This window comes from Coccomyxa subellipsoidea (assembly GCF_000258705.1).
Source record: "Coccomyxa subellipsoidea C-169, whole genome shotgun sequence".
Taxonomy (NCBI): domain Eukaryota; kingdom Viridiplantae; phylum Chlorophyta; class Trebouxiophyceae; family Coccomyxaceae; genus Coccomyxa; species Coccomyxa subellipsoidea.
The window spans coordinates 703,239-724,199 of NW_005178038.1; the positions used below are offsets into that span (position 1 = coordinate 703,239).

General features: G+C 54.2%; 4 protein-coding genes across 4 annotated transcripts; 2 read left to right on the forward strand and 2 right to left on the reverse strand.

Annotated features, from left to right (window-relative positions):
* Positions 1-70: 70 nt before the first annotated feature.
* COCSUDRAFT_35952 (4-diphosphocytidyl-2-C-methyl-D-erythritol kinase) lies at positions 71-2,135 on the forward strand (the record flags this gene model as incomplete). Its single annotated transcript, XM_005648997.1, has 7 exons — positions 71-91; positions 244-312; positions 449-562; positions 679-754; positions 943-1,108; positions 1,392-1,690; positions 1,978-2,135. The coding sequence occupies 7 exons, from the start codon at positions 71-73 to the stop codon at positions 2,133-2,135; spliced, it is 903 nt and encodes a 300-aa protein (XP_005649054.1).
* A 573-nt stretch (positions 2,136-2,708) lies between these two features.
* Positions 2,709-5,287, reverse strand: COCSUDRAFT_61940 (hypothetical protein; the record flags this gene model as incomplete). The annotated part of the gene is made up of 8 exons (XM_005648998.1): positions 2,709-2,732; positions 3,189-3,355; positions 3,572-3,707; positions 3,885-4,064; positions 4,347-4,493; positions 4,616-4,770; positions 5,088-5,148; positions 5,276-5,287. The coding sequence occupies 8 exons, from the start codon at positions 5,285-5,287 to the stop codon at positions 2,709-2,711; spliced, it is 882 nt and encodes a 293-aa protein (XP_005649055.1).
* Positions 5,288-5,937: 650 nt separating this feature from the next.
* COCSUDRAFT_52981 (phosphoglycerate dehydrogenase) lies at positions 5,938-11,823 on the forward strand. The gene is made up of 13 exons (XM_005648999.1): positions 5,938-6,190; positions 6,388-6,463; positions 6,617-6,679; positions 6,798-6,913; positions 7,027-7,101; positions 7,443-7,637; positions 7,878-8,057; positions 8,376-8,501; positions 8,878-9,036; positions 9,392-9,505; positions 9,839-10,036; positions 10,434-10,607; positions 10,984-11,823. The coding sequence occupies exons 1-13, from the start codon at positions 6,041-6,043 to the stop codon at positions 11,197-11,199; spliced, it is 1,842 nt and encodes a 613-aa protein (XP_005649056.1). The 5' UTR covers positions 5,938-6,040; the 3' UTR covers positions 11,200-11,823.
* A 10-nt stretch (positions 11,824-11,833) lies between these two features.
* On the reverse strand, positions 11,834-20,768 carry COCSUDRAFT_40892 (pectin lyase-like protein; the record flags this gene model as incomplete). The annotated part of the gene is made up of 16 exons (XM_005649000.1): positions 11,834-11,989; positions 12,214-12,426; positions 12,975-13,100; positions 13,639-13,906; positions 14,018-14,114; positions 14,378-14,621; positions 16,707-16,964; positions 17,269-17,352; positions 17,743-17,997; positions 18,330-18,480; positions 18,631-18,829; positions 19,232-19,445; positions 19,711-19,810; positions 19,996-20,114; positions 20,310-20,507; positions 20,616-20,768. 16 exons carry the CDS (start codon positions 20,766-20,768, stop codon positions 11,834-11,836), a joined length of 2,835 nt encoding a protein of 944 aa, XP_005649057.1.
* Positions 20,769-20,961: the final 193 nt, after the last annotated feature.

Consider the following 20,961-nt stretch of genomic DNA (forward strand, 5'->3'; position numbering starts at 1 on the left):
CTTTTTCCAACCAGCACAAACTTAAACAAGAGAGAGCCACTCCAAGCTTTACTAGAAGACAAACAAAACGATGGCACCGCTGTTGCCATCGGTCAGCTCAATGCAGTTCCAGCAAGCTTAGTCTCTTCTCACCTTCCAAGGTAAATGAGAGTCTGGCATGAACCCGACAAAGGAGAGCATTTTTGTGAGGACGGTATCCTTGTTTATAATTGTCATCTTTCAAGTTTGGAGTGCTGGGCGCAGATCAACCTTTTCCTTCGCGTTGTCCGCCGAAGAGAAGATGGATACCACGACCTTGCTTCTCTATTCCATGTAAGGATGCTGGCAACCAAATTGCCCACATGAATGAAGACACGTGTGTGCATATATTTGCTGCTGGTACAATCTCTTTACCAGGCCATCTGTGCAGCACTGCTGTGACGATCTCCTGGATCGTGTTGGTCTGCAGGTGATAGATTTGGGAGACAGCATGGATTTTACGCCAGTTTCAGGCTCAGGAAGCGACCAGCTGACCTGCAATGTGGCTGACATTCCCACAGATGGCTCGAACCTGGTGATCAAGGTAAGTGCCCACTTGGCACAGACCTGTGGATCATGCACATTTATTCTCTCACACACTTAATAGAATGCATTGAAGCAATTCATCATGTGTTGTAAGGTGTGGGAATGGCCATGCAGGCCCTGAAGCTCTTCAGGGAGAGGACAGGCAGCCAACAGCGGTTCAAGGTCCACCTGGACAAGAAGGTTCCTCACGGTACTGCGCCACTTCGCATCAAGTAACACAAGTTGACATCGTGCCAACCCAAAACTGCTGATTAGTCTTCATGTGTCTGTCTCAAGGTTGCGATACACAAAGGCATGACCGGCCCTCATATCCGACAGTGCTAGCAAATGGATGGTGGCATGAGTCAACCTTTTGAGACGAGTGCATGGTGCAAGCAGGTGCGGGCTTGGGGGGTGGCAGCGCGAATGCAGCAACCACTCTCTGGGCGGCAAATGAGCTCTGTGGGCGGCCGGCCACCAATGAGCAGCTGCTGGACTGGTCGGGCGCCATCGGATCGGACATCTCTGTCTTCTTCTCTCGTGGCGCCGCTTATTGCACCGGCAGGCATGCCCCCTCCTATCAGCTAGCTTTCTGCTTCCTTAATGGTCATTGCATGCAATTCGAAGGGGCAAGGTGCTTCAAGCTTGAGGGAGCAATGCTCTGCCCTCCTCGAGAAGGTGTACTGTGCTGGATGAGATGCACACCTCACCTCAGTACAGTCCCAGCCCTTCCTAGCGCAACTTGCGGATCACAAGCTTCCGCCGCGAGCCTCATGTACGGTACTGTGCCCTGGAGACACTCTCTGCCCAGCAAATATAGTACTCACTGTCTGTGTTCTGATGCACAGGGGAGAAATTGTGGAGGATGTGGATCCTCCCCTGCCCCTCACCACGCCGCTGCTGCTAGTGAAGCCTCCAGTGGGGCTGTCCACACCAGAGGTGTTCAGATCTCTGGATCTGGCCAGGAGGAGCACAGCAGACCCCCTGGAGTTGCTCAGGGGTCTGGCAGCCAGGGGCGCGATAGATCCAGAGCTGTGCGTGAACGATCTGGAGCAGCCAGCATTCGATGTGCTGCCATCCCTCGCACAGCTGAAGCAGCGGCTGATCGCCGATAGCGACGGGCGCTTCTCTGCTGTCTTCATGACAGGTGCGTGGCTTGCATCCACTCCTGACTCCTGCATGATGCAAGTAATTCTTCACCTGCGAGACAGCTCTTTCTTCCATCTCCGGCACTCGCTTTGCCTGCATATGCCCTTCTCTTTGACTACTCCAAGCGCACAGCTGCATCAGAAGCTCGTGCTTGTTGGGCCTCGCTGTCATCAGGAGTGTCTGCTTCCTGCACGAGGCAAACTGCTCATCACCCGAGTACGGAGAAAGGAGGTATTACATAGCAGATCCAGTGTCTGCTTCCAATGGTGTGTGTACTAATTGCAGGTAGCGGGAGCACCATTGTGTGCGCGGGATCAGATGAGGCACCAGCATTCCTGGGTGAATCGGACTGTGCAAATCTGTTCGTGACTCCTGCCCGCCTCATTGCCAGGGAGGCTGGAGCGTGGTATGAGCCCAGCAAGGCCCTGACAGCTGTTGCATGAGCAAGTTGCACTGGAACTTTGGAGGGTTTGGATGTCATGTACCGTGAGAATATGAGAGTCTACTTTTTGGATCAAAATCACATCACTGTGACAACTTCGAAATAGGCCATGCCGTGATTTGACAGCAGTGTGGGTGACCAATTGTGGGTGTGAAGCAAGCTCATTGATTGCTCTGGAAGTTATGGCAGGGCAGAGAGCTGCGCTGCCATTACTAGTGGTCTTCAATAATTGTCATGCTATTGTAAAGCTTCATTGAGAGGTGTACAAGTGCCAGCAATGGGTATCACAGATCTCAAGACCACCTGAACTATACTCATGCACAATTTGACCACACCAATGCATCTTAATTACAATATACATCACAAAATGGCATATAAGTAGTGGTCAAGCTCACACCTCCAAGCTTGAACCATAAAAACTCATCACCGGCAAAAATTGAATACCCATTCAGCAAAATTGGGGACAAAAATAACAAATACAAGCAAAATGTACTTAGCCGCATTATGCGCTGACACTATAAGTCAGAATGCATCATGCGACCAGGTTCTCTGCCGATGGGCCAGCGACTGCGGCTCATCTGGGGTTGCTGAGCGACTGCTGCACAGAGCATGGGGGTTCGTGCATTGTTGGGCTGCCCAAATTCGTACAGCCAGTCTTCCATGGATGCTCCAAGGCCCTGCAGGAATTAAGCACACACCTCAGTCTGCCGTTTTTCATAATTTTGCACTTCTCGACAGGTTGCAGCATGCCGCTTTGGTCCCTTTGAGAATGGCACCATGCAAGATATGCTGTAATCTTGGGTTCCAGATGAATCAAGCAAGATTTCAGCATAGTCACCATGGAGAAATTCCCCAGCAGCACAAACGGGCACAATTCTGATGTTCAGTTGACCTCCCACTGCCAAAGCATAAATCTAATGGGATCTTTCAGCCGCTTGCCATGATCCTTGAGAGGCCTGTCACTGCTCCTTAGGAGGAGTGTTGTGTTTGTGAGAAGAGCAGTCCAAATCACAAAAGAACCCAATTCGGTCGCATGAAGTAGTAGGGTTCGCACCGCTGGTGCCCTCGCCAAATCCTCGCCAGCCTCCCTCAGGGCAGTCTTTGCGCGCTGCGCCCTGCGCTTCACCCCCTCAGCTGCAGCGCGGCCGGAAGCCGAAACGGCCGCGGCCGTCTCCTTTGCAGACGTGCGCGCCGCTGCATACAGTGCCTTGGCAGCCTCGCCTGCATTTCAATAAGCTCTGCCTCAGGAGAATTCCCACAGATGCTATGATAATGTGTGATAACCACATCCAGGATAGCAGAGCCCCTGAATATTGCTAGGTGGTTTCAATAGCTGCCTGGGCACAAAGGTATTCTTTGCGGCGCAAATTGCAGTGAACGCCGTAGGCAAGGTAATCTGGCATGATGAGGAAACATGGGATGGCAGTGTGTCTGCACCTTCGCTGCTCGCGTTGACAACGTCTGCAGCTGCGCGGCGGAAGCCGACAGACCATGCATCCATCGCCCGGTGGTTGACCACCTCTGTTGCTAGCGCTGCAGGAGCAGCAACATAGCCCACCCGCGATGCCACAGCCTGTGACAATTCAACAGAACACCAACTTCAGATTTTACATCGCAGAACATGTGCACATGAATTTACAGCTAATGCTGGTGTATTCATACCCCAGACCTGTGGTGAGGAATGTGCCCCGCACATGAGAAGGGCAGCCAGAGTGGCGACCCACAAAAACCAAAAAGAGGAAGAAAGTACCTGAACAACATCATTGCCAGGGTGGAAGCCCAGAGCTGAGAAGGCATCCATGGAGGTGGCAAGCTCGCTGGGCTTGAAGCTCATGACTCTCTGCCGGATTGCTGCTGACAGGGCTGCCAGTGTGCTGCCCTCTGGGTGATGCCGCCATGTCTGGTATGACCACAGCACCAGGGAGATGCCCTGCAGCAATGCAGTAAGGTGAGCCTGTGGTCCCTGTGCATCTCCTAGTGACTGTGAAAGACAACTGAGCCTTTTGCACTTGTGACGCATTTGCAGTCACATTGCCAGATGCAACTGACGTCATCTGCCAGAGAATTTGACACTTGCTCAATCCTTCTGAGGCTCTGGCAAAGGACGTTCAAGCTGCATCTCAGGACGTGAATGGCATCTCACCACTAATCACACCGACAATGATAAACATATGAAGATGTACCATTTAAAGACACCGGCACGAGGGCACACCTGGGCAGTGATCTGCGAGCTGAGCCGCTCCACCTGCTGGTCCAGGGCTGAGAGCACTGCCACTAGCGGATTGTAGTTCAGCATTGCAAACGCCCAGAGTATAAGCGGCACCTGTGAGGGCTGCAAGCTTGCTGCATGCGTGCAAGCCTGCGGTGTACATAAATCATCAGTATGAAGAAGACCAAGGTCGATGATGCATCGAAGGCCTTCAGCCAAAGCCGTGCCATCAGATAGTGCATGTGAAGGTGCAGAAGAATTCGGGGGTTGACCTGCTTAGAAAGCGCATCCAGGAGCAGTGAGGAGGGCCGCTGTTTCAAGCGAGCCAGGCCATCCAGAGTGAGGGTGACTTCTGTGGCCCCAAAGGCGCTGACTTTGTTGGCAGCAATCTCCAACAGCCGCTCAATCAGGCCAGACTGTTCCAACGCTGCAGACAGCAATCACAGTTTCAGGTTATTACTGGCCACACATATGCGTGATGATCACGTGCAGACTAATCATCTCCAAAATTTGGACCTCATTGGGTTACAATATGACGAGGTGGAGTGACATGCCTGCTTGTCGCTGCCATGTCATGAAGCTATACAAGCACCCAAGGCGGTACAGGGCATAAGCAGCTGTCCCCGCGTCTATGCATGGCTGCTTGTTGATAGCAGATTGCACATCCTGCCATCTGGCTGCCAGTCGAATGCTTCTGTAGCTGTCTGCGCCAGCAGCTGCTGGCCTGACATCACTGCCCCTCACAGTGGCTGGGTGCTCCCTGGGGCTTGCCAAGAGTGCCAGTGTTGGGGAACATAATGCACGCCTGCATCACGATTACCCTTCTTTTCAGAGCCTGGAACGGGTATAAATTTCAACTTGGTCACCGTAAGGACTTCGCATGCATCTTCCAATCTTGCTCCGGTGGAGTTCCAGATCACCACCACCCGCACCTTTGCACACATCGACGATGACCAATGCTCCTTGCCAATTGTCCAACTGGTCCACCCTTGAATGGCAATCCTGTCCCCTCGCAAAACTTCGATCCTATGTGTGGCCTGCCGTGCCCCACAAATATTGCTGAAATTGGTTTGCAAACGACGAACTGAGCAATGCATGTACTATCATCTTCTATCCAAGGGCATCAGGGAACAAATTGCATGCTTTCAGGCAAGCCCTTCCAGGACCCCCGCGCTAAAGCACAGCTTTATCACCTTTGTGCAGGCATCGCAGCGTGCTGCGAAGTCCCTCCCAGAACGCTACAAGCCTGCGACGCGCCGTTCTGGAACTCCTTATGACAAAGTAAGTTCGTCCGAGGCCACTAAGGCAGGCGTGATAAGTGTTAACCAAAAGGCTTTACAACCGCAGAATGCCACTTCAGTATGCCTACAAGACGCCCGTTTGCGGTGAGCAAACGTTGTTGTTCTCCTTGCTGTTCAGTCAAACGAGGGAAAAGATTGTGAGAATTGAACGGAAGTGATTCTAGATCGCAGCTTCTATTCAGGGTCACAAGAGGGTGAGCGCTCATGCGGGATCCTATCTAGGCTGATAGCCAGATCAGGCTGGGACGGCTGTCGTTTTGAAACAGGACGAAAGGCAAGGCAGCAAACATCACTGATCACAAAAAAACTGGGCAGGAGGAACCCCAGATAATCACAGTTGACATTAGTTTGGGACGAAGCCAGTTGTGTCCTGCTAGGTGGGCAGGAATAGTCGCGATGCAGAAGGCACCATCAACTCAACACGTGATGCGGGTCAGTGGACCCTGCAGGATACCAATTCCTGTAGCCTGCCAGACATGCTACATGCAGAGCTGGAATGGACAGGAACGCACATCGCGGGGGCGCCTTGCTTCGACAAGCTCGCAGGTACAACTTGGGATGTATTTTGTTCCTTCGTGTTCAATCAAGGCCAAATTATTTCTCTGAGAAGAGCTGGATTTTGTACCGCAATCAATCTGGTACAAATTACAATGCGAAGGTGTTGATATTACACGATTTTATTGATTGAGGAGGCACTGGATCAGTTGCAGGGTTGATATTAGGAATCACTGTGTATCTTGCAGGTCTGCCTTGTTCCTCTTTCCTTGAAGGGGCCGATACAGACTCCTACACGATCCTCGCGCCTCCAAGCAACACCAGGTGTGACACAGGGTTCTGCTGCAACGTTAACACTCTTGCACAGCGGCATATTAGTATCTCTGAAGCCCATTCACTGGTCACAACCGAATGCAAAGTTCTTCAGCGGCCTTCCAGTCTGCATGGGGGAGCATTGACATTTGCTGTGCCCTGCAGTTGTGGCGGTGGCGGCCCCGGAGAGGCCCACCATTCTGGTCACAGAGGAGCTAGGTGAACCAGGTAAGCTGACATTCTGAACATGCACACGCCCTGCTCTTTGTAATACGTCTGGAAGTGCAGTGAACGTACACATCTGCACAAAGTCGGGGGAGCTGCGATGATGAGTGGCGCTGCGCAGGCATTGATCTCCTGAGCCAGCATGGGGATGTTGAGAAAGCCTACGACCTCACCCCAGAGCAGCTGTGCGAGAGGATAGCCACAGCTGACGCTCTGATCATCCGCTCGGCAACACAGGCATGCCTCTTGTCCTTCTGTGCATTGCTGCCCAACCTGTGCACGCCCTATTGGCATGCGCACATCCCTTTTTGGGCAGAAAGTGTGTCTTCTTATCATGGTCGTATTTGCAGGTCACGAAGGAGGTCTTTGAGGCTTCCAAGGGGCGCCTCAAGGTGGTCGGCAGGGCTGGCGTGGGAGTCGACAATGTCGACCTGGCGAGCGCAACAGATATGTGCCCCTCTCTTGCCCCAAAATAATCGCATGTCAACCCAATGAACCCTGCACCTTACTCCTCTCCTGCCACCTTGCTGTTAACCTCTACTGAACTAACCAGTCTGGGTGACAAGACAATCAATTTAGCGTGCAAGCCTGGTGAAGCCACCAAAAAGCTGCACATTGCTCCTTGCCAGTTGACCGATGCCTGACAATCTCCAATTTTGTATCAGTGCACCCACTTCGTCTCGCACAGTAAGACATATCATCAAGAGTCTTCCTGTGAGAGACTGCCTGGCAGCGCCTGATGCGGGAATTGTTGTGTGTAGCACAGCACGGCTGCCTGGTGGTGAACGCGCCGACGGCCAACACGATTGCGGCCGCGGAGCACGGCATCGCGCTCATCTGCGCGCTGTCCCGCAACGTGGCGCAGGCCGATGCGAGCGTGAAGGCCGGCAAGTGGGCGCGCTCCAAGTATGTGGGAGTTTCCATCGTCGGCAAGACGCTTTGCATTATGGGCTTCGGCAAGGTGCGCCCCTGGGCTTGATCATGTTCACTACCGATGCACATGCCTGGCCACCGGTGGCAGCTTGCCTGAGGTGAGAAAGTGCATGGAATGCTTGTGCAAGGACTGACCTGGATATATAAAAAGCCTGTGCCCATGTGCAAATTCCAGATTCCGCTTACAGCTGCTCTCTGCGCAGAAGCTGCGCGGCGCTGCTGAGCCGTCAAGTAGAGGCTGTCTGACGAGGTGCTTTGATACCTCCAGGTGGGCAGCGAGGTGGCGCGGAGGGGCATCGGCCTGGGCTTTGCCAGCGTGATAGCGTACGACCCGTACGCATCGGAGGTGAAGGCGCAGGCGCTGGGCGTCAAGCTGGTGTCCTGGGAGGAGGCCCTCGCGCAGGGCGACTTCTTCTCCCTCCACATGCCCATGACCCCCCAGACCAAGGTGCACACCAGCCATGCTTCCTTCTCTGTGCAAAGTCCCCTTCTCGAGTTGCCGGATTATGCAGGCAGTTATCTTGTTCTCCTGCTTGAATCACTGTAGGTCTGCTGGTGAATGACATGACAATTGACAGATTGCCGCCACTACAGCTGCCATACACACAATACACCAGGCGGGATCCAAAAGAGCCGCTGCAATATATTCATTGCTTTTAGCAGTAAAAACCGTGGCGCTTGGTCACCCCCTCGAGCCACTCTCATGCACAACCATGCAAGGTATACACCTTGAGATGAAATAAATGCCTGTGCGGACTCCGCGCAGGGCATCTTCAACGACGACACGTTCAGCAAGATGAAGAGGGGCGCGCGCGTCATCAACGTTGCCCGCGGCGGTGTCATCGACGAGCCGGCTCTCGTTCGTGCGCTCGACGCCGGCATCGTTGCACAGGCGCGCATCCCTTTCGGCCCCCTACCGACCCCTGCCTCATCTGAATTCCTTCAGCTCGCAGGCCTCCAATTCACTTGCCACTTGTGAGCTTGGCATGTAGTACCGTACATGCTGCTGAGCACGGCTCTCGTACGAGTCATTCCAAGCCGGGGATAAGCCAAGAGCCACAGTATGCAAAGGGTGCCGAGCGGGTGGGTTGGACGCTGTGAAGCAACAACACTGCTTCATCACTCGAAAAGTGAAGTCCATGGTTCTAGATGGGACACATGTGGGACCACTTATTAGCTTTACCTAGGCAGTCATGGACAGTAAGGTAGAGTGGACACCTGCAGTGCCAGGAGATAGGATGAGGGATGACAGAGATGCTGTGTGGCAGGCGGCGCTGGATGTGTTTGTGAAGGAGCCGCCGCCGGCAGACAATCCGCTGGTGGGCCGCGAGGACGTGGTGTGCACGCCGCACCTGGGCGCCAGCACCACCGAGGCCCAGGAGGGCGTCTCCGTCGAAATCGCCGAGGCCGTCGTGTCCGCCCTCAAGGTGCCTTGGCCGCCTTCTTTGTGAACATGATACCCCTTGTTGTAAGTTTCATGAGCTGTGCTGTGGCTCTGCAAGCAGCAAGGAAGCTTTGCACGGCAGCAGGACTTTGTTGTCCCACACCTTTGCGTCCTGGATGGTGAAGCTGTCCAAGCTTTGTCCTCTTAAAAGGAGCACATGGTAAATTGCGGCAACAGGAAGACCTTCTTTGAGGAGTGACACTCTTCCGTGCATTTTTGGGAGCCTCTGACTGCTGGTGGAACCACCTTCGGTGCCATACTAAAATAGCACGCTGAGAAGCATTCAAGAATTCAAAGTAAAGCTGTCTTCTTTCACTGGCGAGTTATGCGATGTGCAGGGTGAGCTGGCAGCGACGGCGGTGAATGCGCCAATGGTGCCGGCAGAGGTTCTGGCGGAGCTGCAGCCGTTTGTGGCGCTGGCGTTGGGCCTGGGCCGTGCTGCGGTGCAGCTGGTGGGAAGCCACGGCTTCACAGACGTCCACATCACCTACGCCACCCCCCGCGGAGGTACGCCCGCCCCCCGACGTCAATCCCTATTATTGTCAGAGTGTCTGTGCATCTTTGTGCATGCAAAGTGCAGCAGAGAGCGCCTAGGTTGTCAATCTTGCCAAAGCACTGCTTTGCATTATCCTCACGCACTGCATGGCTCAGCAGAGTCAGGAATGCAGCACCACTCTACCAATTCTTCAGTGATTGCATGGGAGTGGGCCGCCCTGCAGTCATCTGGGTGGGCACCTATTCAGAATGGGGATTTGCGCGACCGCGCCGCTTGTAGTTGCATGCAGACCGACAAATCTGCACGAATATTGAAGCAGTCAGACTGGTGTGCAGATGACTTGGACACGCGGCTGCTGCGCGCGATGGTGATCAAGGGCATCCTGGAGCAGATCACAACGGCCAACGTCAACCTGGTTAACGCCGACCTGCTGGCCAAGAACCGCGGCCTGCGCATCATCGAGTCCACCGTGCCCGCCGAGGGCAAGGTGACCGCCCTGCTCACCTTGCTGCAGTCCTGGAGCTCCCATGCCAGCCACTAACAACAGATTTAATGCTCCCTTTCTGCCTACAACAGAGATATACGTGCGGTATGACTCTTTAGATGCTCTTGCAATCAGTGGCGTCTCAAGGGTGCGACAGGGCCATTGTTACACGCTTACAGTTGGCCAGTAGTGCAGCATGCTGAAGTATTGTTGGACACTGGCCATTGCAGAGCAGTGCAGCGACAAGCAACAAGAAAGGCACGCATGCCTTCCATTCAGAAGCGGCACAGCCATTCCTGGTCCCTTATATTCCATGCGAGCACTTCAGGGCTTCCGGGATTGTGCGGGCCATAAATTTTCCACAGAGCTTCTTGTGACACATGAGTTTGCATGCATGCAGGAGGTGCTGAAGTCGCTGCGCATCGCCCTGGGCAGCAGCGACACGCGCTTCAGCGCAGCGCTCGGCACGGACCGGAAAATTTCCGTCACCGGCACAGTGAAGGGCGCCGCTCCCTACCTCACGCGCATTGGCACCTTCGACGTCGACCTCTCCCTCGACGGCATCATCCTCTTGGTGCGCTTCCCCTTACCTTCTTCTGAAGTACAGATTGAAGCAGGGCCTCTGTTCCCTTTCCCGCTGTGCTCCAGGCTTCCCAGGGCCTGTCCTGGCCAAATATGGGACACACAACTTCCCAAAATGGAAGGTTTTATATAGAATGTGAAATGATCTTGTTTGTTTGCTGCTGCTGTGCCCATGAGGGTTGAGGCAGAGTGCCCGGCATGTGCACATGGGATCCATCAGGGCATGATGACAGAAGTACTGTGGTCTTGTCTCAGTGTCATGCATGAATCCCATGCGCATGTGCCAGTCTGAGTTCAGTACCAGAAAAATCTGTCCCAAACCCCATTGCTTGAGAGGCTGACGTGCGAACTTGTGGCCTGCTGTGCAGACGCGGCAGAAGGACCAGCCGGGCGTCATCTCAGCGGTGTCCACAGTGCTGGCAGAGGCTGGAGTCAACATCAGCTTCATGTCCGTGTCAGTCACCCCCGACAACGACGCAGTCATGGCCCTGGGACTAGACATGGAGCCCACCCCCGAGCTCCTGGCCAAGCTGCCGAGCCTCAAGGGCATCACCGAGTTTGCCATGTTCTCAGAGAAGGTCTGATTAAGATGTTTGGCCTGGCCTGAGGCATATATTTTTGGACCAAGACGGAGTCGGCCCATTCTCTCGCCTGCTCTTGACAATTGGCATGGAGGGAGCGCTTGCAAGGGCTGCCAGACATTTCTTGCTGCATGTGCTTGGGAAAATCACATGCCATTCATATTCCTAGTCCATGTGAAAGGCTATCGTGCAAGTGCTACCGCAAGGAAGCGTGCATGCGAGAGCATCCGCATTGGGTTCTGAGAGAAGCTCGTTGGGACCTGTGTGTCGCTTGTTTAGGAGGTTTATAGAATTCTTAGGATGTGGCAGCCGTGCTTGCTGCACTATTTTTTAGTGGCGTGTGATGCTTTTGATGGTTGACAAGTACTTAGTGGTTACCAATAAAGCCTACTAGTTTACCCCTGCTTGCTGTCGATGCGCCTGCTGCTTAATTAAGGATTGAGGGTGTGTAGACGAGGCCAGATTTAATTCCAAAGGATGATTGCAGGTAGCCAATGCTGACGCTTGAATGACTGAGATGAAGAGGCCGTGGCTTCGGGCACCAGCACATTTAGCACGCGCTTACTTCAAGGACGTATATTGACATTGCTGCACATCGACACATGTGTAAATGAAGTTATGCTGAGCAACAGGTGAATCACGCTCGCAACCTGGTCCCATACACCGCTCGCTGCATGTGCGGGTTGTGCTCCACGCCTGATGTCACATTCTTGCTCTGCACTGCCCCTGTGCGCTCCAGGTACTCGGCTGACAGCTGCGAGTCGATCGGCAGCAGCGCCATCTGGCGCGCCAGCTGCGCAGGGGACATTGACTCGCTCAGATCACACAACACTTGGTCCCTAGTGTACAGACAGGTTCAACTCACATTCTTGGGAGCTCTCCGGCATTTTTTTTAATCTCTGGATGGAGGATACTAAAGATGCACCAAGTACTTATGCGACATCAGGCCATGGACCGCAAACAAGCAGTCTGACCTCACAGCACACCACGGCGGAGAAAGGGGAGCGGCTGCAGCACCTTGATCTGGCGGCAGAGGTGGCGGTGCGTCTTCTGCTGCAGCCGAGTGGTGCGCTTGGGCGGCAGCTTGCCCAGCTCGCTGATGAACCTGTTCAGAAAGCCCTGGTCGCGGAAATCCGCCCTCTGCCGCACCACGCCGTTGGTCGCCTTGTCCGTGGCCACCTTGACCGCGTGCTTGCGCCAGCCGACCTGCTCTCCAGAGTCCACCAGGTCCTGTGCACGGGAGATTGTTATGGCTGGCGTTTCAGCTCCTTCTGTGTCCCTCTGAAGTAGTAATAATTTAATTTTATCATTTCACACCTTTCCTGCCAAAAGGCAAGCTGCGTCTTCCAAAAAGCTGCAATCAAATACGCGCCAAAATCCTACCCCTTGTTGGCATCGCCTGATCCAAGCAAGACCCGATCAATTGTGGGCACGGTGCTCAAAATCTTCACCGCCCCCTGCCAGCCGGGGCCAACGTGATGTTTGATGCATGCAAAACCAGGGACCAGCTGCCCATCACCCACTGTTCAAAGAAATTTTTCAAAGGCTGGCACGCAAGTGTTTCAATGTACGTGCCGGAATGAGGAGCCAATAAGACAGGCAATTTTGTCATGAGAATGTCGGGTCATGTGCACATACCGCAGAGATGACAGTGCGGAAACAATGGCATGCAGACTCCCAGGTCAGTCAAAAGGGCGAGAAGACCAATGGTAGCTTGGTGACTCTCTCTACGTGAGGGAACCATGGACAGATGAGCGCATATGCCTTTTGACACACACCTCAGGGTCGTAGGTCTGGCCTGGGTAGAACATGCGCGTGGGGTGTAGGCGGGGGGCCTCTTGGTGGTTCCCAAAGCGCCCCCTCTCGCCCATACCGCCGTCATCGCGCGGCCACCCCAGCCGTTCCTGCAGACAGCAATCAAGAGTAAGAAGTCTTATTAATGGGATGTGTGACATTTTAAATGCCTGCAGCACTCATCATTGAAAAGCACCGTCAAGATTCATGGTGTGCCCATGCAATAGGAACCCCAGCAGCAATTCTGCCTCGACAGAGAGGCAGAAACATCAGCACCTGTTGCACCGTATTTCCAGCACAAGGTGCCACGCCCCTTGCAACAGCCATGGAAGTGACTGCGCAACCTAGTGCTACAGAGGACATCACGCTGGAGAGCCAGCAACGGCCAGCAATGGAGCAATAGAGACATACAACGATGCAACCCTTGCGACAATAGCAGGGCGGGGCTCACACTGTGGGGCCCGGTGAGTTTACTTGACTTAAACTGAAGGGTGTGCCTCACATTCAAACCAGAAGACAGTGAGCGTGTTGAAAAACGAGCTCCTGTCACCAACAACAGGGTGCCTCCTGGCCCAAGAGTAAAGGGATAAAAGGATAGAAGCACGCAGGGAGCAATATAGGAGGGAGCAGACAGAGGAAGGAGCTCACGCTGCGGGGGCGGCCAAGATTGGCATAGCCAGTGACCGGGTTGGCCAGGCGGTCCATCGGCGGCTCGATGACGGTGACGCGGCGCGGCGGCGGCTGCGCGGGCTCGAAGATCGACGGCTCCAGCGGCGCGCTGGCCTTGAAGGACACCGGCGCGGCGGCTGTGGCGGCCGCGCGCGCATCGGCGTCGTCCCGCATCGGCTGGATGAAGGCCGACTGCGCCAGGTCATGGCGCCGCGCGGTCTCCGGCAGCAGCCGCTCCAGCTCCCTCCTGACGCACAGGAGAACTTCATATTCAAATTCAAGTGCAGCCCTGACCAAGAGGCATGGATTAGCTGAGGATACATAGCCGTGTGTTGCTGCAGTGAAGATAGACACTCACCTCGGGTCCTTCATGTTGAAGAAGTCAGGCAGATCAACGCTCTTCGTCTCTCCGGCGAGTCTCTTGGCCGCCGCATCCGCCTCTGCCTTCATGTCGTCTGCACAACACCATCCACAAGCACATCAGGACTGGAACCCAGCAACGAGTCCAGCAGACAATAGTTGCAAGCAGCAACTAAGGTATCTCTCCTTACTTTCAGGCAGACTGTCAGCTTCATTTGGACACCACACGTGCTGGAATACAAAGACACATGCAGGCTGCATGTCTCACCAGTGTTGCCCGGCATCACAAATCTGCGCCAGGAAGGCACAGCAGAGTCCGCTGTCCCCTCTGCGGCAGCCGCAGAGCTGCTCCGCGCACTCGAAGCCCCCAGATCCACCTTCTCTCCAAACCTCTGCTCCACAAACCTGGCCCAGGCATCACTGGGATCCTCCTCCTCCTGCTGCTCTTCGTCCTCCTTCAAAGATTCCATTTGGGGCACTGGTGTGCTCAGCTCTGCACCCGCCGAAACTCCCTCCATCGGCACATCCACGGCTGCGGCAGCTTCCAGTAGATCCCCCTCCTCAAGATCCAGGGCATAATCCTCTGGGAGCGCGCTGTCCTCCTGGTAATCCAACAAATTGATGTCTGGCAGGAAGCTCTATGATGCTCAGCCACTTGATACAAGGCAATCGCTTATGTATCGGTCAACATGATCCAAACTCACATAATGCTGGGCAGTAATTAAAGAAGTTTATTAAGGATAGAGTTGAATGTTGTGTCAGATCAAAGCAGCATACCTCCAGAGAAACAGACACTGCCGGAGTGTCAGCCCCACTGACTTCAGGACTAATCATGCCAACCGCTTCTTGCAGCGGTTCTTCCAGTGGCTGCAAGGGCTCGTCTAACGCCGCAAGTGTGCTAACAGAAGAAGGATCCTCATCTCCTGCACATCACCAGATGATGTCGATGAACACTAGCTGAATCCCGTACAGAAGAACATATCAGATGAAAGAACGGTGACACGTACCTCTCTTCGGCTCTGCCTTGTGCCCAAGCATTCTATCTGCCCATTGTCGCATTTCTGCGGCTGTTGCATTTTCTGGGAGGCTGTTGCCCTGGTCCGATGCGTCTGCATGACAGGTATGTTGCCAATCATATTCCATTGTCCATGGCACGCCATAGGTTAGGCTTCCATACATATATTAATTGCAAGAGAATTGGCTATGTACAGCGGTGCGGGCACCACAGGCATATAAAGGATAAGCAAGCCCTTACCCGGGGTGCCAGAAGTTCCAGGCCTCCCATCATCAGCATCTTTTGAAGCAGATGTGCTGGAAATGCTGCGCAGACTCAACAATCCATATGCATGGTTATTGCGTGTGCACTGCTGCAGCAGATCGGCAACCTTGCTCTTTCCAGCAGTGCGTTGGGCAGCAGCTGCACCTTGCCTGAGTATGATCGGTAGAGAATTCATTTGTGTAGGATCAATCAGACCTTCATAGGTATGACTTGAACCTGAACTGATCAACCGTGTAATTCAGGGCCTTCATTACATGTCGTCCAGGACATGAATCCGTAACAGCACACTCTCACCGTAAAGCAAGAACCGTGGCCCAGAGATTACTTGCATGTCTCAGTTACTAGACCTGAGGTAATTACACTGCAATAACACGTCACTGGTGAGTCTTCTGTCTGTGCACATGTGACTCAGCTGAAGCAGGCCTAGTAACTGACTGTCGGTCCATGCATGTCAGTCCATATGGTGGCTGGTGGCCACCATGGCCACCATTCGTAGCACCCATCGAATCACTGAATAGGTGGCGGCATGCAAAGAAATGTGGGCTGCGAGCCAATTGCTGTCACGTGTGCACATCCTGCAGCGCGGGCCCTGACATAAGCACACGGCAACAAAACCGCTCGCCCCCTTGCCCCACGCACATGTGGCCGGCATGCCTCTGCTGTGCTCAAGCAACCGACTGGCGGACTTCAGGGCATCCGTGCTGTTCACTGCCGCGCTATGACGCCAGGCAGCATTGCCGGCTTCACCAGTCCATATGGCCATGGTCAGGCTCGGTGTGGCAATGCACAAATGACAGAGCCGCACATGCTATGTGAACGTACCAGCTAGGTAGGGGGGTGCTTCCTCAGCCGTCCAGGCGGGTGATGTGGGCATTAGCAAGAGTCAAACGCAACAACACAGTAGTTCCTCCCATACAACAATTCAGGCGTCTTGCTGTCGACTGATCATCAGCCCTACATCAACTACACCAGGTAATTTGATGCCCCTCGCCAAATAAGGGCAGCTAGGCGTCCAGCTGTCCAAATGCGCCATACAGGGTCACAAAACTCATCAAGCATATTTCAGCATGCACGCATCCACCATCCGGAGCTGCCTCCAATGTTCACAAGTGCCACTTCTCAGCGCGGCTGCACCTCAGATTGCATGCATGCACGCGGGGTAGAACTGAACAAGTGTTGCTCTCACTTAAAACAACCAGGTTGCCTCTGCACAGGGAGGGCCCATTGCTGATCCGGAGGACGCCTGCCCTCACTGCTTCACGAGAGGAGCTTTGACCACTCACAGCAAGTCTAACAACCGCTGACACAGTCTGCCGAAGAGCTGCATAAAGCCCGCACACTGCCCCTTTCAGGCGCTCGCAACCTTGTCAAAGGCAGCCCTGGCGCCCCCCGAACGCCGCCGGGCCACCTGGTCATACAGCGCAAATCCCACCAGCACCAGCACAACCAGCCCGCTCAGAATCAGCATCGCAACGGAGGCGGAGGAAGCTGCGCGGCGGCCAGAGACTCCCCGGGCCGCGTTGGCCTCGAGGGTGAGGAATGCGCCGTTGCCGGAGCGCAGGTTGGCCTGGATCTTGCGCACCCACTCCATCATGGTCCCCCGCGCGCTGCCGGCCGCCTCCGCGCCGCCCGCCGGATGCGCCGACTCGTCGTGCACAAACAGATTCTGCGCGCGCACACGCACCGTCAGCGGGGCTTGCAATTTCACCTCAGACACATGATCGTGGCATGCAATATGTCTTTTGCAAAGGATGCACAGGATGACATCCCTCACCAGCAACAGTGGGGCCTTGATCGGTGTCATGGCTGTCAGGCTCAGTCCACAAAGCCTTTGAGTGCATGCAGGAGGCACGGTCCAAAAGGAGGCAAGCTCCAAGAGGGAGCAACGCCTTGTACAAGAGCAGTAGCGGAGCTCTTCATCAAAGAACAAAGGTGCAGCTAACAAGGAGCACCGCCGCAAGCTTTATCACCTGGACGGACAGCGCATGCACCGAGTGCGGTGTGATCTCCAGCGTCTGGCCCCACTCCGGCCTCGCTGGCTTGCCCCAGACCACCTGCAAATCCAAATCCACACCTGCAATGAGCTCTCTAAGACTTCCCAGCAAGCCAGCTGAATTAACAAAATCTAAAGGAAATTTTCTTGTTTCCCTTTAGCATGCATACCAAAGGCTAGGCCGCCGCATTAGATGAGCAATGCTGGGTAAGCATGCTGTAAGCGCGCAGGTCAAAGGCAGGGAGAAGAATCCGACGGGCCTCTCCAGACATGCCACAGATCAGTGTCCCCCGCATATTTTCGCCGCCAGGTATGATGGGACAGCACACTCAGGACAGAAACTTGGGTAAGTAGACACAAGGGAGATGTGTCTGCGCACCTCAACAAGGTAAGACTAGCATTGTCTCAAGTGAGCAAGAGACATGGGCACAAGCAGAGTATATCTGCGCACCTCAATGTCGCTGAGCGTGGCGTGGTTGGCGTGTTCAATGAAGATGGCGGAGGTGGTAACGTCATCCACCAAGCCGCGCAGGCTGGGCCGATAGTCTAGGAACCCCCCGGGGATGTCTGTTTGGCGCACCAGCTCTAGATTAAATCCCTCCAGCACCAGACCCTCTATCGTGGACCCCGGGGATCCCGCCACCACTACACCAGCCTCTGCAGACGCGCTGATGTTTGTGAAGCGCACGTCCGTCACCGTGCCCACCTGCACGAAAATTCAAAACCAAACTCACAAATTACGGGTTGGACATTGTCCACCCTCCTGTTGTTGATGTTGCGACATGCTAATTTACTACAGCACCTTCAGTGACAGCAATAATCTCCAGCCATCTTCTTGTTTGCCAGGATTAAAATCACTTTGATGGGCAGATCTCAGCGTGCTTCAATGGCCTACTTGACGAGTCACCACCTCTGACCAATATTGCTCGACTGCTAAGAGGACAAGAGGATTTATGACTTGTGGTGAGAGCAAATGCTTCGATTTCTGCCGCGCAATGACCATGCATGCAAGTGCTTCAGGAGGCAAAGATCACACACCTTGCTGCCAACCGTGCGGGGCATGGCAGTGATGTGGATGGGCTCGGCCGCGCCCTTCCAGGAGCGCTCGAAGAACAGCGCCTCGATGCTGATGTTGGTGAACTGCACCCCGCTCACGCTGCCCTCGTCGCGCACTGTGATCGCCAGGCCCCTGCATGCACACATAAACCTCTGCTTCTAATTTATCCAGTCCTGCATCCTGTATATTCCCCAGGACCTAGTTTTGCACATGAGCTACCAAGCCTTTACCAGCAGGCATCAGACAGGGCCCATGCAAGAACTGCGTTCCCCAGCAGGACACAGTCTGTCCTCCTGTACATGCACAGCGGTGATATGAGGCTGCGAGGCAGGGCATGCGCGCCTGTGGCTCTGCCGGATGGTGATGTTTTGAAAGACCAGCGTGCTCATGGAAGCGCGCGTCTCGTCGCCGATCTGAATTGCCACCGACTTGGACTGTATCAGCCCGCCGTCCACCAGCACAAACTCCACAGGCTTGTCCGCTGTCCACAACAACATAAAAGAATTTGGGCATGGCTGATTGTTTCTTAGACAGCGATAAAACCGGTGAAGGCCTCCTTGTGGCAGCATTCAAGCTTACTTGTGTACCGGTCCGCTACACGCACCGCTGGAAACGAGCTACACCCTGATTTAATTTGCTTCACTTGTCTCTACATGCACCAAGAGCTGCTTTGTGCGTGATTGATGCAAGTAGAAACTTGCAAACTGCACTGAGCAGGGTTTGACCGAAAAGCCACTGATCCCTTGGCAGCTTGTTTGCACAAAAGAGCAGCTAAAGCCTTAGACTTGGAGATCAGACACATAGAGCCCTGGGCACACTGTAGATGAACAAAAGGGCCGGCACTGGAGCTGTCAAAGCAGTATTCAAGAGAGGGACTGCGCACCGGCAGTGGTTTTGAGGGAGACGGCATCGTCGGCAGTGGAGATGACATTGCCGCCCAAGTACACGCGGCGGCTGCCGTCGATGACAATGCCCCGGCTGAGGGGCACGAGAGGGTCCCCCCAGATGCTGACCCCCATCACCGCCACCGCCTCGCTGCGCAAGATGTGCACCGCCCAATGCACCGAGTCGTACAGCTGCACCCCCTGGATTGTCACCTACGCAGGGTGGTTGAGGGTCTGGGGTCAAGGGTCGTGTATGAAGTGCACTCTTGACGCTTTGAATGCCCCAAGCCTGCATCGCGGGCATGCTCACAAAATGCCCAGTGCTTTCAAACTTGTATTTTGTTGTGAACAGAGCTAATCAAAGGCTTAATTAGCCATCATGGGGTGCTTCAAGATCTTGAGAGGTGCAATATGCATCCATCGGCTGTGTGCTCCATGTTACGGGCAGCCTGTGGTGTGGGATCCTGGAAAATCTGACCTGGAAGGAGTCTCGCACGCCAACAAGGTGCGGCCTGCACACGCCCTGCTTGGGGCATGATGAGTCATCCCAATTAGTAACCTGCTTCTGCTCCAGGTTCCTGCAGCACACCTGCCTCGTCAGGCCAGAGGTCCCGCCAGAAATCGACCCAGTTCATTTCACGGCACAAAGGGGACATGCGCCATTCTAAGCTGCCTTGCTCCCATGTTCACCCGTAGAAGCCATGAAGTGCGTAAAGGAGAGGTGAAATTACTACTGATAACAAGAGACATGACAAGAGCACACCCTCCATAGGTCCACAGTGTTCCCTGTGCATCTATCCTGCCCTCCCCTTCCACGCCGCAGTTCTGGCACTCAAACAGGATCAGGTACCAGTCCGCGTAGCTCTTTGGGTAAATTTCCCTCTGCAAGCCGGCAACAGTATTGCGTTGACACAGTGCCCCCACTATTAGTGACAATGAGTACCACGACATTCTACTAGAAGATGTACAGTGTTGCATGAATTTACCTGGCTGCCTAGCAACAAGGGATGATGCACCTCTGACTACAACCAAGGAACTGGGCGCCATCAGTGGCTTGCAATGAAAAATGCCACACACCTTGGATCCTGCTAGAATGGTTGCGGACTTCGGCAGGCGCAGCCTGACCCCGTCTTTCACCCTGACATGTCCGCTAAGGTACTGCTTGTCTTCGTCGAAAGTCACGATGCCACCATCCTTGTTCTTTGCGCACGCATCTATAGCTGCCTGAATAGCCGCTGTGTCATAGGTGGTCCCATCCCCGATGGCTCCATGATCCTGTGACGACAGACTGAGCTAGTTTGCTGCATGCACCTGAGCAGCACAAGCTTGAGGGAATATATTCCCACTGAAATGGTCGCAGATGAGGTGCATGACATCTCGTACCTTTACAGGACACGTGAACTCTGGCGGCAGGGAAGGAGTGGCCTCTTCAACAGCCTCGATTGCCAAAAGAGCTTCGTCTTGGGCAGCAGCAAGTGGCAGCAAAGTAAAGGTCGCCAGACATAGAACTCGGAAAAAACCTTTAGATCCCTTCATCGAGAACCGTTTCAGTATGTTGTTCAAGGCTCGATGCCGATCACATTGCCGTTTATTCTTTCTGATGCTCCTTCAGCGGGTGCCTGAAACCTGCTCTCAGATCGTATAGTTTTTACGTCACCCAATGCAGGAACAATGCTTCCTCAGGCTCAAACTGCACTGCCTTAACACATGTTATGTGGGTGCAAGATAA